Source organism: Alligator sinensis, unplaced genomic scaffold, assembly GCF_000455745.1.
Source record: "Alligator sinensis unplaced genomic scaffold, ASM45574v1 scaffold118_1, whole genome shotgun sequence".
Classification (NCBI taxonomy): domain Eukaryota; kingdom Metazoa; phylum Chordata; order Crocodylia; family Alligatoridae; genus Alligator; species Alligator sinensis.
Window position 1 is genome coordinate 5,482,858 of NW_005841850.1, and position 19,180 is coordinate 5,502,037.

The 19,180-nt window shown below is 42.1% G+C and overlaps 1 protein-coding gene across 2 annotated transcripts in view; it reads left to right on the top strand.

The window, feature by feature from the left end:
• The window catches only part of WSCD1 (WSC domain containing 1), a 53,885-nt gene that overhangs the window by 8,769 nt on the left and 25,936 nt on the right, over positions 1 to 19,180 (top strand). For both annotated transcript variants that reach the window (XM_025210830.1, XM_006016111.3), the window contains 3 exons: positions 4,644 to 5,343; positions 11,492 to 11,606; positions 14,066 to 14,250. In XM_025210830.1, the coding sequence (XP_025066615.1) occupies positions 4,914 to 5,343; positions 11,492 to 11,606; positions 14,066 to 14,250 (730 nt within the window). In that variant the 5' untranslated portion in view covers positions 4,644 to 4,913. The remainder of the gene's footprint in view (positions 1 to 4,643; positions 5,344 to 11,491; positions 11,607 to 14,065; positions 14,251 to 19,180) is intronic.

Genomic DNA, 19,180 nt, shown 5'->3' on the forward strand with positions numbered 1-19,180 from the left:
CAGACTTTTTCCCCCCAGACACAAGGGGCTAAACATACACTTTCTACAAAGATATAGCTAGTATTGCTATTGAATGGATGACCTTCTCTGCCCCTACGTTCACAGGGAACAAGTCTGCTTTCACTGGTTTTTTTTTGGTTTGTTTGTTTGTTTTTCACATTGACAAAAATGTGGACTAACTTCAGTAGAGTCAATGGAAAAATACCAACGTAAAATGGTTCAAGTGAGAGCTGAATTAGGCAAGCTGCACTGTGTTTAAGTGCAACACCTCTTTCCATTAGTGCTCAGCTTCTCCAGCTGCTTCCCCAGTCTCCCCAGTTGTCCAGTGGTTCTCTCAGAACTGTAATTTAGCTTACAGTACATTGCTTTAATAGTATGCCTCTGTTACACAGCTGCAGGGAGAAGTCTGAAATGGTGTATTCTTCCAGAAATAAACCTTCCCTGTGATCAGCAAGCACAAAGAAATGCAGGTGCATGCAGTTACTTTGTTGGACAGGTGTAAGACATTTTAAGCAATATGTTGTTAACCATGACTTCCCTTCGGCATCTCTTTTCAGAATCACAGGGCCTCGTTACACCTTATGCTGTGAGCTGCATAAATGTTGATCAGTGTTGGTGCTAGCTTGGAGTTTAGAGCAGTCACATCCTGAGTCTAGAAACCTTCTTTGACTGTCCCCCACCTGTACAGCTATGATTTGCCGCTAGAAGCCTAGTAAGCAGGGGCAGGACTAGGAGCTGTAGCTGTGAGTTAACATTAGGGGGTGGGTGAGCCAGGACAGGCTTTTATCCCTGCTCTATGGTGGGGGGCATGAGAGATCCTGGGATACCGGAGGACTTCAGCTCAGGCAGCACATCTGTGGGGACTGGCCACACCTTAATAAAACAGGAGCTGGGTTATGCAGATCAGAGATAATCCTGCCCTGGAGTGGCGTAACTTTAAGCTGCATAACAAGTGCTTAACAGGGGCGGGCAATATGTGGCCCGCGGGCAAAATATGGCCCGCCAAGCCATTCTATTCAGCCCGCGGGGTCCCTAAAATTTAGAAAATTAATATTTATCTGCCCCTGGCTGCTTGTTATATGGCCCTCGATGGTTTGCCAAAACTCACTAAGCGGCCCTCCACCCAAAATCATTGCCCACCCCTGGCTTAAAAACATGAAGGAGCTAGTGCGCAAACAACGTGGGGGTAAAGAGCTCCAGGAGCCACCCAAAATTACTGTGCAACAAGTACTTAGTATTTAGCACTTGAGCAGAGTGAAGGGTTTTTGGCAAATAGTACATTCACTGAACAATAGATTTTGGGGAATACCAACCTTTTTTCATCGGTTGAATGTAAATCTGACAAACTGTTTTGGCTGAAAGAAGGAAGGATACGAGAAAATGTGAACCATTTCCTTTTCAAACCTGACACCTGGTGATTTTTGTTTCAAAATTAGTTTTCGTTTTAAAATAGACCCAATTGTTTTTAAGCATAAACATTTAATTTCCAGGTTCGGCAAGACATTCTAGTCGACCCAAAACATACGTACATACATATTCATTCAGGGGCTGAACTGAAAAACAAGTTAGTTATATAGCATCAGTTCAGCCCCTGAACCAACTCCTCCAGCCTTAGCACAGTTCTCCTCAACATGAGTGAGTATGAGTTCTGATCTCCTTGTAAGCCCCATCTTGGAAAATGTTTATAGGGTTAGATATGGTTTGGGGTGTATTGCCTCTGAACAGAACAGCAAATAACACACGTGCATAGCTAGGACAGCAGGTAGGAAAATAAGAGATCTGGTGTCTACTGCTGGTTCTGCTCTGATTGGAGATGTTGAGAAGCCTTCTCTGTGCCCCAGGCTGCCCACGAGAATCAATCAAGGAAAGGTACTAGGGATGAGTGAACTAGTGTCAACTAAGCAAGCATTTTTTTTTTTTTTTGCTTGTCAGAGATATCCGCTTCATGTTGTATCCTCTGCAGTGCATTTCATGCAGGTTCTCTCACCCTGCTTTGGCTTTTCAGCATTTCATCACCTTGTAACCAGGTTTCTTCCTGAATTATCAAATTAGCGATGAAGCCTTGAATTAAAGATTAATAATTGCAAATACATTAAGTCTATCTAAGCACATATCATTGTGAGGGAGAAAAAGAAAAGATCTCAAAACATTTGACTAATATGATGGCAACAACCGCTGCTTTAACAATGAGGTTCTATAGCAATGAATGCAAAAGCACATTAATAAGCGCAGCTAACGAAGTCTATGCTGCGAATAACAAATGGCACGATGAGTGCCTGTGTGTTCAGGCACTGGCCACAAGGGTGTGCCTTACCTGACTAATATCTGCATTGACTTTATCTTGAATGTAATACGGTTCAATGTTTGTCATAATTTCCCTTAAATAGCTATGATATGCACCCACTTTTTTTTTTTTTTTAAATTACACCAACTCATTAGGAAACACCACAGAAGCTCAGAGCATTTGAATAGCATGCAGAAGTAATGAATCAAATGGCTGTTGGGTGATTTACAGTGCTCCTTCACCGCAACTGTAACTAGCAATTTGTAATATTTAATTATAGATAATTTTCCCTTCATCTATCTAGGTACTTATGACCCCCATTACTGTCGTTTCTGAGCACTCACAGCATTGATCAAAGTTTCTAAATAATTTCAGTATTAAGGATCGGATCCTCAGCTGGCATAAAGAGTAGCTCCTTTCACTTCAATGGAGCCATGCTGAGATCCATCAACTGAGGAGCTGGCCATAAACAGTTTATTAAAGCATGCTGCATCTTCGAGCCCATCAAATCAGTTGGATCTCTTAAAAGTTTGTCAGCTGAATTCTGGATGCGAGATGCAAAGTTTTACACTTAAAAGGTGGAAAGATAATAAGGCACGCTTAAGCTTGGTATTGGAAGGAAATTGAATGGTGGATCTGAACGGAGCAAATTCCGTCCACGTTTCCACATTACTCGGCCCCCTGGTACCAAGCATTGGATGTACTGATTTTGACCAAAGAGCTTTCTAAATCAGGACAAGCACAGAGGCAGCTTGATTTCCAAAGCTAGAATGCATTGACCCGTCTTCTTAGGCCAGCCTCCTGGAGAGCAAAAGGTTGAGAGGAGGGGTGGGAGTGCAGGGGCTGCACGCTGGATAAAGAGAAGAGCTGGTCAGTTCAGCTGCACTATGGTTTCTTTGGAGTTTGATTTATTTTGAAACGGTTGGCTTTTGTTAAATGAGTCATTAAACAGCACAGAGATGAGAGGATAAGAAAACGGAAACATTACAGGGAATGAGAGGAATTTTATGTAATGACCTTTTTTGTTTTAGCTGAACGTGTTTAGTTATACCTCTTCTATTTAAATTAGGGATGGAAGAGAAGGAAAGGATACTTGTGGGCAGTGTGTTTCCTTTGCAGGGTTTCTAGGGGTATACCCCCAAATGCAAGTTAAACAAGAGCCATAATATTTTCTTTTCAGGGACACACTGCTTCTTTTCTCAGTGCTTTCCTAGTTTCACAGAGGAATGATTGACCAGAAGCCCAGGAAACGTCTGGCAAGATGCCAGCTTTTATTTGTTACAGGAGGTTAAAGGTTACCTAGAGCATAAAAGAGCTTTTTCTTGCTTGGACAGTCCCATCACTGTGTACATCAGCATAACTAACAGCCCTGGCAAAACCCAGAAGCAGTCTAGAGACTTCTGGCAAACTTTAAAAGACAGTTAAAAAAAAACCCAAAAAAAACCAAAAAAAAAAAAAGATTCCACCAATTTAAATCTATGCACTTATATACACCCACGCTCAGCCACAGAAAACAGCACAAAAGCATACACAGCCTTAAATTAGTGAGATCCTTACTTTGTTTGAAAGTTTGGCAAATAGCTCAATACATACAAAAACACATACAAATATATATGGGAACCAGAGACAGCCTTTCTAATATAAAGCCTCATTTTATTTGTGCTTCTTAGAGATTAATTATTATTCTCTTATCCTTTGAGAGCTGATGCCATTTCATTTTTCCCCATACACCCACACTGCTGTTTCCTTCTGATCTAGATTTGTAGCTTAGCTACTGTTCCACTGAAAAAGAAAGTATCCGATAATACCTTCCTATAAAAGATGCCTATATTGTCTCTGCCTGTTCCTGTCTGTAACAAAGAACAAAAATGTCAGCTATTTACAAAAGGAAAATAAAGAACTTGCTCTTCCAAACAGCCCAGGGAGAATATCCTAATCATGAAGGTGTTTCTTGTGTGTTTCAAATTAAAAAGGAAGGAAAAAAAGCAAAACTGAAGATCTGAAACTAGCTTCTGTTTCATCAATCATCCTTATAGGATTATTGTCTTTAAAGTGTGTAATTATAAACAACAGATGGGAGAAATGCTTAGCATAAAGAAAAGAGAGGGAAAGGAGTTCAGCATGTTGACAAGTGTTTACTATTTGGATCTAAACTCTGTGTGTGTGTGTATGTGTGTGTGTGTGCGCGCGCACACACGCACACACATGTCTATTTGGATCTGAATCTATTGTGCGCACGCGCGCACTTGCACCTATTTGGATCTGAACCAATTGTGTGCATGTGCATATGTGTGCATGTGTATTTGAATCTGAACCAACTGTGTGCGTGTGCACACATGTGTGTTTCTTCACAATACAGGTTTCCTCTCTTCCTGGAGTCCGATGTTACGAGGTGCGAAAGACTACCATAATGGAGCTCTTCCAAAGTTCACCTGAACTCCATCAGCTGCCCAGAAACCCTCCAGTTCTCCGGATATAAGCATCATGCAAGTCTTGCTGCTGACAATGGCAAAAGATTATTTTTACACCTTAAAGTGATGGGATGAACTTATGGGAGGGACTAACCCAAATTCCAATGGTGATTCAAGGGCCGTTCTGAAGGCGTGAAGTGCCTAGCTTCAGCAAGGGCATGGCCAAAGCTTTTTTCAGACTACAGAAGTTTCTTCGGCGGACCCAGTTTTTGCTCTTCTTCCTCACAGCCGCGTATCTAATGGCTGGCAGCCTTCTCCTGTTACAGCGGTCCCGCTTGGTTATTCAGCAGGGAGCACGGGGGACCTCAAATAGCCAGGCCATCCCACTTTCAGACGTTATGATAGGAGTTGGAATCCTAGACACCACCAGAGCGCTGCAAAACCCTCACTTGAGTCCTAAGTTCCTGGTAGGCGTGAATGTGCTCCACGACTCTTCTTCAGACCAGAGGTACGGGCCACGGTGGCTAATGTCTCGAAACTCAGAACTGAGGCAGTTGAGACGACGCTGGTTTCACAGGTTCATGAACGAGCAAGAACCCATGCAAGCAACGGGATCTAAGGTGATGAAACACATAGCTGAAAACAAAGGTAAGGGACTTGTCCCAGATTTGCTGTTGTATCTGTCTATCACATCCTCATGAAAGACCTGGTTTTATGCAGAGTGGCATGTTTCTCAACTCGTAAAAGCTTTTCAGCTGCTTACAGAAAGCGTGCTTTTGTAGTGTTGGAGTATTTGCAAACCAGTTTCTAAGCAAGTGTATGATCCATGACATTTATCATTCTTACATCCTCACTCATTGATTTTCCCCTTCTTCCAAAAACAGAATAATTTAATTTAATGGAAACCTCTCTGATGAAAGACAAGGCCAATTACAATTAAATATTTGACCATAAATGAAAAGATGCTCACAAGCAGCTCATTACTGAATGTTTCTAATGGTATCCAGAGCACTGCATGCCTCTCTCTCTCTCGCTGCTGGTGCACTTTTCTCTGAATGCTTTTCTGGCGAGTTAGATTGCACTGATCAGATTCATTTTCCTTTTTCTTCGAACAAGTGGAGATGACAATTCTTAAAATGGGTTCTCTCCCAGACCAGGGATAGTTTTAAAACTGGAGTTGTATTGAATTAAGAACCCCAAACACCAGTATACATAGCATCGCACAAATCTGCCTACTGGGGTTGAGGCTTTCCAGGTACAGCAAACACTGCTGCAGCAATCACACGTCTAGTGTGCAGGTCTGTCCTCCTCCATCTCTCACAAGCTCTTCAATCGTTAAAGGGACATGTCACAAGTAAGTGTAACCCTGGCATTCCCTTCAAGTGCTACGTAAGTACCATATAAGACAATAGAAAATCCTGGAAGTGACTTGGCTGGGTGGGTAGTATATGTGTTACTGAAAATTCACATGACAGCAGGCTAATAGGAGAACATCACTGTGTTAATGCTCTCGATCCTTATAGTTTACCATCTGCATCGATATAAACTAAACTAAACCCATTTTGCTATGGGTCTGATCATGTTAAGGAATAAAAACATGAGCTATCCCAGTGAACTCACTGGAGAAACTTGAGTGAGAGTGCAGCTCAGCATGAGGAAGGCAGGAGAACTACAGCCCAGACAACTCCGGACAATTTCCTTGGAGCAGATCGTGCCCAGATCATATGTAAACCATCCATGAACAAAGTCTCCCACACATAAGGGCTCACTGGGGCTGAGGCAGTTATCCATCAAAGTGGGGTTTTCAAGTGCACCAAAGCAAGTTAGGAACCTACCTCTCATCAATTTGCATTGGAGCTAGTTGCCTAACCACCATAGGCTCTCTTGACAATCCCACTCTGGGCCAATCTTGGCCTTTAAAAGTCTAAATGCCTCTGAAATTTCCCCATAAGAAGCAACAAAGGCCCCCTCTGAATTCTGCAGGCTCTGAATCAGGTGCTAATACTGCCAATGCTTCTCCAGAACAAGGCCAGAGACATGATGCCAGCCACATTAAAGAAATAGTGCTAAATAAATGCTTACAGGGAAGGAGCAAGACTTGATCAAGTATGTTCGGAGCAGCCTTCAAGTGATAGAGAATCCCTGCTCGAAACCTGTATTATGAGTAATAATCACATGGACTTGAGTGGCTGTTGCCAGGTCACTGTAGAATAAAGAAGAGAACAGTCATAATATGGTACATGGAAATCATTCTTTTGCCTTACACGTTGAGCACGCTGTAGTCATTTGCAGCAAGAGCGAAGTTCTTGTTCTGCATGTCTACTACAGTGCTACACATGTACACTTGGACTTTCAGTATCCATGGACAAGCACTTCTTTTCCTTAAGCATGCAAAACTAATGGCACAGGGTGCCACTACAACCCCACGAAGTTGGCACAGGTAAAGATAAGGCACAATCAGCAGCAGTGCAAGGATCTTTGGTACCAACGACCCTAGCTCCCCCTTGCCAGGATTCACAACCAGGTAGAGCCCCACTAGATCTTGGCTGCCCAGGAGAAGGCTGTGTGCTCCTTTATCACCACATTGCCCTAGCAATAAAGGCATAGAGAAAAGGGATTCTGAATAAAAATGGACACCACATACAAACATGCTCTTCATTTTGTTGATTAATGGTATCAAAGGAAAATGATAACACAGGAAATTTCCCACAAAAAAAAAAAAAAAAGGTGCCTAGCAGCAACACCCACCGGGTGCATTTTCGGAACCTGAAACAAAAAAGTTTGCATTAACGATGCGTGACAGATCAATCACAACAGAGTGGTGAGAATTATCAGGAACACAGAGAAGCAGTTTGCAAAACTGCTCGGGGCTTTTCCCCTCCATCCGTGAAGCTTCACAAGCAACTGGTGTGGGCTGTGAAGACAATAAGGCCATACATGGATTTTAAATCAATTCAAATGCAGTAGCCTGCATGACTATGGATTTGAGATTCTCACAGTAAGCCCCAGGCTACCACGAAACAAAAGCATGGGCATTCCTTAAACTTAAGGTTGACCCAAACTAATGACTGATCTAATAATGTACCCAGAAAAGTTGACAATACCTACAAACGAAAGGTCCAATTTGCCTCTCACTCACAACAAGGAGGTGCTGGTCTAGCTCCATTGTTTCCGGTACAGTTATTTCTGATCATTACTGGTATCATCAAGACCTGACTGAAAAGTGGATCAAGGATGGTGCAGTGTTTAGGTGCCGACTTGGCACTGGGCAGACCTCCAGTTATGCCCTGGTTTGCTACAGACTTCCTGTGTGAGCCTGAGCATGTCGTTTGATCATGCATGATTCAGTTCACCGTCCATAAACTGGATGAGGGGTATTGCAAAGAAAAATGCATTATGGATTATGAGGCACTCTGATGCCATGGTAGTGGAGACCTTATGAGCATCTAGCTAAGGTTAATAGCATACTCTTCTACACTGCCCGAGAATTCCTCTATGAGCGATTCAAAAGCCTAAACAGCTGTGTAGGGGACACACCAGCTGAATACATGAGCAAGCTCACATGCTATCAGATAAAGCTGAGGAGGTATATGCAAATAACACCTCTGCTTTAAGGTGATGAGATATTTTATTGGAAGGAAGTCGCTAGGTGAAGCTGAAACTTCAGCAGGCATTATAATCACTGAGTACTTCATTATATCTTGGAAGGGATCCACAAAGAAATAAAGAGCCCATACGTTTACTAGGAGAAGAAAAACGAAATCGAACGCTGTGCATGGAAAGTTTAATTTTTAACTGATAACTATTTCCAAAGACATCCCAATGCTTGTTAACAATGCTGTTATTAATAGTCATTTCATGTTCACTCAAAGATTCAAATGATGCATGTTCAAATGAACATAACTCAGTGAGATGTAGCAATAAGTAATCCTTTGGCTCCATTTCAGGTTGCAATTATAACTTAGTGAGGCACTAGATTAATGTCTGGTACAGGTGCTGGCCTAAACTCATTTTATGGATATTTTCAAAATGAATATAAATTTAAAATATTAAGAGCTGATTATTCAGTAAGGCTGAGATTTTTCAAAGGAGCCTACGGGTAAAGTTTTCAAAAGTGCTTTAGTGAGTCAAAAGCCTAAGTTCCATTTTCACAAGTGACTTATGGGTAAGATTTTTCAAAGGTTCACAGAAGCAGGTAGGTAGGTGCCTGGTGGGATTTTCAGAAACAGGTTAGGTAATTCAAAGCCTCGAAGGAGTTAGGAAAAGGTTCTGCTTAGACTGCCTTTGAAAACACCACTATGTGCCTACCTGCAGTTTTTGGTGCTTGAATTTTTGAAAATATTACCCCCATGGGACAAGACATCCCCATTCAAGGATGAGGTGGGCCCATTTCAACATAAACTTAAAAGGCATCTGCTGATGTACCACTTGACTCTGGGTCATATGTGGGTTTATTTCCAGCTCTGCCACTGACTCCCTATTCGATCACGGCCAAATCACGTCATCTCTGCTTCCCCTTTCTCCCCTAGTGGTTTTGTCTTTTAAGACTATACGCTCTTTAGGGTCAGGAATGCTTCTCGCTATGTGCTTGCACAGCGTCTGGTACAATGAGGCCTCTGAGTATTATTTTTAATATCAAAAATAATTTGGTTCTGTTCAGTAGACGGTATTTCTCAGTTACGAACACAGTTTATAGGATGCTGTGTCATAGATCACATTGATTAGTTATAAATTTTTGTTCCATTCCTCATGACTCTATATACCTGACAGACAACTGAGATATTGTCACTAAAGTGCCATTATATTAAATGACTGTGTGAAGTCAAATTTAGATTGATATATGAGGTTATAAATTAGATGTTGATAAGTGAATATAAGATAGTTTCATACATTGTAAGCCTGGAAGGGACCTCGGAAGATCATAGTTACCGGAATTCAAAGTGACGTAAACTGCTCCCGGAATCGGGTACAATGTTCCTTAGCTTAGCTTCCCATACACCAACTGTGAGCTTGGTACACCAGCCCCAGACGTTACATTTTCAACTGCAACTGGGTGGATTCAAAACCACTGAAATCAGAAGTCTCCAGTGAAATAAGAAAATTCTTATTGCAGGTGCATAACTCACATCTCATTAACAGCTTATTGTGGGTGTATATTCACAGCTTGTGAATTTTCTAATTGCATGTTTGCAAATTACCAATGTGCAGTTCTTTGAAACTACTGTGGTGTTTGTAATATTTAAATCTTTGATTTTTTTCCTTAGCTCTAAAGTCTATTAGAGTGTTGAGTGGCTTATTCTTATTCTTTTATTTGTTATCAATTCCAATCTTATACTCCCCTTCCTTTCTACAGCTTACATGCTACTTACATTGTCTAATATTCCTATTTTCATCTCACGGCTTCCAGAATCAAATTTCCTTCCCTCCTTTATACTTTAATAACTCTATATATTTAAATATGTTATTGTACGTTATAAGGTAGCTTCATATTTCTTCCAATGATGAATTCTTTTCAGTGGAATCAGCAAGAAAAGCTTTACATGTAGTTTATAACGGATGGCAAAAAATGATGTTTAATATAGATTTCATAGACATTAGGGCTGGAAGGGACCTCAGAAGGTCTTCGAGTCCAGCCCCCTGCCCCAGGGGCAGGAAGTCAGCAGGGATCATAGGATCCCAGCAAGATAAACATCATATAGGATGCAGTCTTGTTCACATGCTAAGCAAAGTGTGATGTATTTAATAGGACTTAATGATGACGATAGAGAACGGTGGTGTAATGTAGTGAAGAGACTTCTCCACAGTTAAGACTAAGCCGACTGACCCAAAGCAGTTACAAGGGGGAATTCACATGGTGGCATATGGCCAACACAACCCATGCAACTGCAAATAGGGAAACAAGGTCACTTGATCCCAGCGCTCTTTCCTGCCCAGAGCAGGGGGTTGGACTCGATCTAACAGGTCCCTTTCAACCCTAGCAATCGATGAAATCTAAAGGTACCATGTTGCACTCTGGTGATCTGTACCTGCTACAGTGGTACCCAGGTGAAGAAGCTTTTATAGGCAGGAACAAGTTAGATGCTGTCAAAATTTGCTGTAGGGGCTTAACCCAGCCCAGCCCCACATCCAGACTGCGCCTCGGGCAGGGAGAAGGATGGGCGACATGGAACTAGATGCAGAGTACATGGGACATGGAAAGAGGCAGGAGGTGTTCCAAGGAGACGGGATGATGGAGAATGACCAGATGAAGCAAACACTAGCAGCACAGAGGCTAAGGAAAGAGGGAGTAAGGGACAGGGAAAGGCAGGAGCCTTCTGGAAGGATAACATTTCTCCTCTTTTCTTTGCTTTCCACTGTTCTCTCCCTCCATATCTTACCTGATATAAACTCCCCTGACCCATACACTGTGCTTTGCATCTTATTGCTACAGCATGCAGGAAGTTGCAGGGTGGGGGGCTTTCATCAATAAGCCCCATCAGGTCTCAAAAGTACATTCTCCTCATGAGCCTCACCTCCTAATCATAACCCCTTTCTAACCATGTTGGCACTGCCATATAATCCACCATCCCACCTAGCCACTTCCCCCTTCTCCACACACCCCGCCACCCATTTAAACTGACCTTCCCACAACAAACCATTTCTCACAACATTTTCAGCCAACCCTACTGGTATAATGCATTAGTCATGGCTACCAACATGCTGTTATTGCCCTTCAAAAGAAAAACTAAGGGCCTTGAATTTTCATTTGAATGTTCCATATGTATAAAATTATCTCTAACTGTTTTGTGAACTTTAGGCACTTACATTGGATGCTTCAGTGATGATTCCAGGGAGAGGACAATGAAGGGAGCTGTGTTTTATGATTTAAGAAAAATGACAGTATCTCACTGTCAGGAAGCGTGTGCTGAGAGGTAAAGTGATGTTTCTCACTGTGCTTGTATCTGTTTGCCGATAACAAAGGGAATTGAACTCAGAAGGGGAAAGAACTCCCTTATGTCCAAGAAGAGATTTGTAGCTAATGGGGTTACCCTGTACCTCCAAGAAAACCTGGATGAAGCGGGTTGTTTTGGGTCCCCCCATCTACAGTGGAATAGTTATTTCATGGTTGGTATGCTAGTTTGACTTTAAAAAGTCCCCACTGAAGAAACATATGTGACCACACAGGCCTGGAAAAGCTCTCTGGCCTGATCTATAGTCAAGCAGAAGGCAGGGTAAATATGCATCTTAGACTAGCTAGCTAAGAGAGATCTATCTATCTATCTATCTAGCTAGCTATCTCGATATAGATAGACAGATAGATATTCCAACTTGAGGTAAAAGCATGTTTGTATGCGGTGTCTATTTTTATTCACAATCCCTTTTCTCTATGCCTTTATTGTTAGGGCAATGCGGTGATAAAGATATAGATATCTATATCGATATATAGAGATTATATCTATATCTATAGATCTATAGATAGAAACAGAGATAGCATAAGCTTTTGTGAACTCAAGTTCACTTCATCACTGTGAAAGGACAAGCATTGAACAGTGTCTAAAGTGGAGCGAGTGATGCGAATAAAAAAGGTGGGAAGGGAGCAGGGGAAGAAAAGGGGCAGCAAACAAGAAAAGAAGCCATAGGAACAAAAGAGTCACAAAAACTAATTGTGGTAATGGGATAGGAATCCATAGCCCCCCCATTTAAACCAGACTTAACACAATCCAATCTGTAGATAACTTGATCCTGCTCAAAAACTGGCTTTTAACATTTTGCTGCCTGAGCCTGACTTTAGACTAATATGGCTAACTGCCTCTCACTGATCTATAGTCCAAAGTGTAGCCCTTGTTAATGGGAGTAAGGGGGGGGCTAAACACCTGGGATCAGGTCGCACAACATTCAGTTGGGATACTTTATGACTTACCTCAATCCTGGACCAGGTGAGCAAGGAGAGGGCAGAAAAGTATCAGAGCCTTGGCTTCAGTTCCTTTCTAACTGACCAGAAGAGCTTGGGGTGAATGAATGAAGGATAATTTATGACTAGTTAAACTACTTCAGCAGGTTTCCTGATCCCAAGGGCAAGATGAAGGGGAAGAATTGCTATTCAAAAAGTGCATCTCTGAAGCATATTGACCCTTACTCTTTGGTGGATACCATTTACATGCTTCCCATGGCTCAGGGTACTGCTCAGCCATGTGATATTGTCTCTGGAGAGAATAGTTGGAATACTTTAGGGGTTGCTCAGGATTAACTGGGTGACTATGAAAACTTCACTCAAGACCAGGAGCTCATGGTAGACTTGGGAGACGTGGAAAGGATACCCCACTCAGAGCATGGACCAGTTTACTTGTGCTCATATTGCCATATGATGCCAATGGCAGCTGCAGGCATGAAGCACTTTTGAAGGCTGAGCCAATTATTCAAACACACATGCATATGTATTGACATGGTATTTAAAGCCCAAAATGTTCATCTTTTCCAATTCATTTTTTGTTAACCTGTAATGATGATTATGGTAGTAAACTTTATATGAGACATCAGATGCAGACCAAAGAAGGGATATGCATCCTTTGTGGTGGTCAGCATGGGATTCCCTTCACAAATCAAGTATTTTATTAATTTTTGATTGAAGGTGTGATCCCTTATTTTGAATACATGTCAGTTGGGGAAAACGAGCGTCTCCGATTCAGCGTTATCCAAATCACACGTGCACACTGGTGTGGGCAAGAGAGAGAGAATCTTCAACCTTGAGAGAAACTTAAAGACTTTCCCTTTATAGGCCATCATTTGGTATCACCAGTTAGATGCCATCAATGCTAGCATTAACTTCCATGCAGCAAGGCACACATTTGAATTTTTAAAATAGACTCCCATCAATCCAAGTGGATTGTCATTTCATGCTTATTAGGGAAGCTTCTTCATCTGCAGCCACTGCTCACTGAAGCTGTGAGTTTTGTACCTTGAAAGAGACTGCAAGCCTTTCATCTATTATTCAAGTAATAGCCAATTCTTTTTGTTTTGTTTTGACCATCTGAAAATTACTTGGCTGGATCCAAAGTGCTTTCTGATAAAAGCTAGTTACAGCAGTTTATGAAACGGACTTCTATGTCACTCTAAGTAGCCATTAGTACTTTCTAAGAAGCACTGCATCTGGGATGTTAAAACATCGGTGCCCTAGGGGACACTGAATGGTGCCTAACAAAACTGCCTGCCTTTACTGGTTGCCTTTCACAGTCATGCATAATGCTGTCCACTTTTTAACAGTTGCATTTCTGGGATGGAGGAAGAACAGTCCCTGGGTATAAGCTGCTGAGCTTCTCAAGTGCACTGGTAAACGTTGGGATGAACCTATATTGAAGCTACTGTTTTCTCCCTCCTCTTCCCCCTCCAACAGGGCCTACACCTATGCTGGCTTAGAATATGGTGCTGAATGTTACTGTGGGAACAAGCTCCCAGCGAACATGGCCAAGCCAGAGGAGTGCAATAATGAATGCAAAGGAGAGAAAGGCTCCATCTGTGGAGGAGTGAACAGGCTTTCTGTCTACAGAGTGGAGGAACTAAGAGCAGGAGCAAAACAAAGTGAGTGATACAAAGCTATTCCCAAGTCTTTCTTCCCAGCCAGGGACAGAGTATTCAGTGCAGTGGCTTGTACAAAGTTCATCCTACTAAGCGGCCTCAGAGATGAATGTTAATAAATACTTCTTGTTCCACATTCCCATCCCACCCCAGAGACCTGACCGGTGGGGTTTTAAATATGGTGAATGGCAGCTGACCGCAAAAATTGGATAGCCCTCGTGGATGGTGCAGGTAATTTGGTTCGCCAACATAGTTTGACCATATCGGTATTCAGGAGGAGCGGGAAGTATCTGTCTTTGCAGCATCAGTTTTGCTACGTAAAAAGCAGAGTAACCATAGGAACCCATAAAACATAGCGCAGAATGATTGTCACTTCAATAAGATTTCATCTTTGAAAAAAAAGAAAAAAAGAAAGCCCACACCCCACCAAAAGCCCATTATGCATTCATGCTTAGAGGGTGAAGCAGAATTATATCAGAAACAAAGTCTGAAACCTCTCTTCTGCAAACAGCATAAAGAAAACATGCATCAATACCATCCTTAACCCACACTTTATCTTAAGCAAAATCAATATCGTTTCACACGCACAGACTTCCAATGGTAGAAGAATGATATGAGCAGGCACGTATCTCTTTTAGATGAGAACTAGAAATGATGTCACCCACAAGGCTTCACTAGGTCCTAACGACTCTCGTTCTACCAGTGGCTGAGATTTCGGCCAGATTTTTGTTCAATTTTGACCCAATGTTTATTCTATTTGCCACTCAATTAGGATTTATTGTGAGAGAGAAAATAGATAAACCTCCAGGCCAACACAAAGCACATAAAGTGTCTAAACAGTTGAGCAATCTGTACTTTTACCAAGCTTATGATTCCCTGAGGATCCTATTTGCCGAGAACAAACAGCAAGTCCTTAGGTTGTAGCATCATATATGGTGTTTCATTGCTTCTCAAAGAGGAGTCAAGGCCTATACAATAATGCACCCAGCTACATATAAATTATATATCCAAGGTACACAGGCCTAAATTGCTAGTGTCAAGCTGACAGGCACTTTGGCAAGTTTCCCAGGGTTTTGCATCACTGTTTAAATCTGCCGCATGTTAAAAAAAAAAATGCCATTTCACAAGAAAAGACTAGATTCACTTTTTCTTCTTAAATATTAGTGAATTACAGAGGTGGAGAATGATGCACCGGGCAAGACTCTGATGTCTCGCTCACCTTGAGTAATACTTGTCATCTAACTCTCTGAATACCCCTATTAAAATTAGCAAGGCTACTGGCTAAGCATGGGACCATTCAAGCTGAATGTCGTCCTGAAAGCTGTGTGAACCAAAGAGTGAGCCACAGAGAATAAGCCATTGAGCATGTCTCATACACCATGTGGCAAAGCCTCTCTGCCTCCTTCCCTACTATTTGGTCTCTTACCTGCCATAGAGTCAGGAGTGGAAGAAGGTTAGAAATGTCTGATGGAATACCTTTCCACTGGAAATTGCAGATTCAACAAAGCGTGGACTTTAAGCAGCAACATAGCGCTACCTACATTTTCACTGGAAACCAGGCGGGAAGGTCTCTCCTTGTTTTCTACTTGCAAGTCATTCATGTGTCCGGTTTCCTGGGCTCTCAAGCTTTTCAACAAGCCCGGGGCCCTGACCACCTGCGGACCAGGCTTGTCAGACCCCAGACTGCCCAGCACTCGGGCTTCTTTGCCTCTGCTTGGACAGACTAGCTAAAACAGATTGCCAGGCAGGAAATGTTCAACCCATTTGGGTTTTCTGAAACAAAACTACAAAAAAAAAACCCCAGTCTGGATCTCCTGAAGAAAATGTCACACTTCCAACTTTTGCTTCCAAGAAAAGGAACTGGCAAGTGTGACATTTTCTGGGGAATGCAATTTTGGGTCCCATGCAGCTGCAATCAGAAGCTAATTCAGTCCTCATGGCTCAGTTACTCTTGGCATGTTTGCTGAACCTACCACCAAGAAAAAGTTCTGGCTGATTTTTCCAACCAGGTGAAGTGCTCAATTTGTATACATTTGCAAGCAGATTTGCACTTGGGTAAAAAAAATAAAGCTTTAGCCAGGAAACTATTTGCACTAGTCTTGTCAAACTAAGGTGCTTATACTGAGGAATCAGAAAAAACTCAAAACAAAACAACTTAATATCCCATCCTGTTAAAACCCTATGAATTCCACTGATTTCACTGAAAGCTAAAGGTCAGTCATAAATAGGCAACTCCATAATGAGCACATTAGAATTATAGATAAACATAGCGTTATCTCCGCATAGTCTCCGATCGATTCACAGAAAAACATAAAAATGTAAAACAAAATAAGCTAGTCAGCAATAAGTTGCAAGGCTGACATCCGCTATCGACAGAGGCAGATGAAAGTGCAGTTTAAGGGATGCACAAGCCTTCTGCTGCCCTCTGGACCTAAATGAATTTCTCATAGTATTACGACCAGATATTCCTCATCCTCAGGGAAATTAGCACAAAATCCCACTCTCTTCGTACCAGTGGCTGCCATCCAGGACACAGCTTGGTGCAGGGGGCCAGACCCAATGATCTTCTGAGGTCCCTTCCAGCCTTACAATCTATGGACCTATAAGCTCCTGGCCCTTGAGCTCTGAGCAGAAGCCTCAGGTTATGAGCTTGATCATTGAATCAACAGATCGTTACTAGTGTGCATCCCCCTTCTCTGATTTGGGATCATCATCAGCTCACATTGTTTGGGGAAGGTTCTTGAGGATCATAAGCAAGAATGAATGCCTTCTACAGGGAGCATATGATGAACTAGACCTGAAAGGTAGCACGACAGCTTCCACCTCGGTGAACAACAGGCAGACACCTCCGGAGCTCAAAAAAGCACGAGTCTCTGAAGCTCAGAGCTCCAAGCCTACAACTGTCCAGCTGAGAACTGGAAAGGACTGGGCACAACAAAGGATGCATAACTTTCCAGGAACCTGTGGTTCCCAGTAACCCTTGCTGGAGCAACATACACTGAGAGAATTGCCAAGGTATGGAATATAGTGCCGAGTATAGCACAAAAGCTTACAGAGAACAGAATAGCCCATCATTTTCCAAGAGGCAGAATTTGGTTGTGTTTACAGCTTTCACCCTCAGGAATGAGGAAAGATAGGAAGAGAACAAGACCCAATCATTCCATTACTATTTGTGGATTATATGAGAGTCCCACATGTACCCAGTGGCTTGCAAATGTTAATAGTGGCTGCTGGACTCTTGGATCATATGTGATAGGCTTTTCTAATTTCCAGCTTAATTTAGAAGAGGTAACAGCAAAAGCAACACAAAACTTTTTGCAAAACTCCATATAGGCACAGGCACACTTGCTTTGCTGCTGCAGAAATAAAGCTATTCACACACACTGGTAGGTAAATACCAAAACACAATTACCTTTTCACACCAGCACAAATCAGCAGTAGCTTTGCTACTATCTAATGAAATTACAGGAGTGCAAGCAAGATCAAAATGTACCACAAAGTAGAGCTTCCTACATAAAAGAACAGACGAGGTTATTTAGGCAAATGTGATATGTTTTATTAGACCAAGAGAAAGCTTTTTCTGAGGCCATTTTGAGTGGAGACCCAATGTTCTCAGAAACGAAGACCCATTAGAAATGTCACCACCTTCTGCCCTAGGGTTAAGTTTTTGACCTGCCTTCTCCAATACAGACACAGAGAAGAATAGGTATTTCAATTTATAAGCAAAGCGGGGGAGCCTCCCAAAACACCCTGGTGGCTGTTAAGCACACATTGCTCAATCTTCTATTGGAAGGTGCTTGTAACAGTAATACAAAAAAGACCAGACCCATTATCTCTTATGATCTAGTTTCTTCCACAGCTTTCCTGCTGCTGTCTGTTTTGCTACATGTACCCTGATTCCTATTGACAATATCTTGAAATCTATTATCTCTAGCAGACTGGTCTCCTACTGTTTCCCTTCCTAAATCAAAAGCACCAGCCAAAGGGATCTTTTTTTTTTGCTTGGAAATTTCAAAACTACCAAGTGCTATTTGGACACGACGTTTTCCCATTTGTTTCTAATCGGAGTTGGGCACCTACATCCATTAGGTAGCTTTGCAAATCTCAGCTTAAAGAAAAATATTCAGCCCTACAAAAATGAGGGTCCCCATTAGGGACCAGCTATCACACAGCAAGGGGTATCTGTGCTAACCCTGTATTTTCTTGGATAGTAAATGGGCCAGCATAATTGTTGGCAAAGGGTGAGTTTTCAGTGGCAATCACACTACACTAGTTGTCGACCTGTTGAGAAGCCAATAGGACTATTTAGCTTATCACAAGATCAAGAAGCAACTTGATTATAGTGTGTAAGCACCATAGTAAGATAATACCAGGTGCCAAGGACCATTTTAATCTGTCAGGAAAAAGCATGTCAAGGACTGAAACCTGGAAGTTAAAGCCAAACACATTCAGAATAAAAATAAGGAATAATTTAACAGTGAAGGGGATCATCCCCAAGAACAAACTATGAGGGGGACAGTGGATTTACTCTTTCCTGAAGTTTTCAAGGCCAGTATCGGGTGACATTTTGGAATATACTGCACGTTTTAGTCCAACTGAAGTTACTGTGCTCAGGTCAGGAGTCACTGGATGATTTTTTTCCCCTGTGTGTTACACAGGAAGTTAGATTAGTTGGTGCAGTGGTCCCTTCTGGTCTTACATGTATGCTGGGGTGAACTTTAGGGTGCAGATGGAAGTGATAGCTTTTGCCCAACCTGGCCACAGAAAGCAGTTTATAGCTGTGACCAAACACAAGTGCACAACTGCAAACGGCTTCAAAAATGGCTGATCGGGTAAAAATCTGACCCCTCATTGCATGAGGTATCAGATAAAGATGTTTCAAAATGTAGTGTCTTTTATAATTTGTGTCAGCAGACCTCCCAGGCTGTTGCTA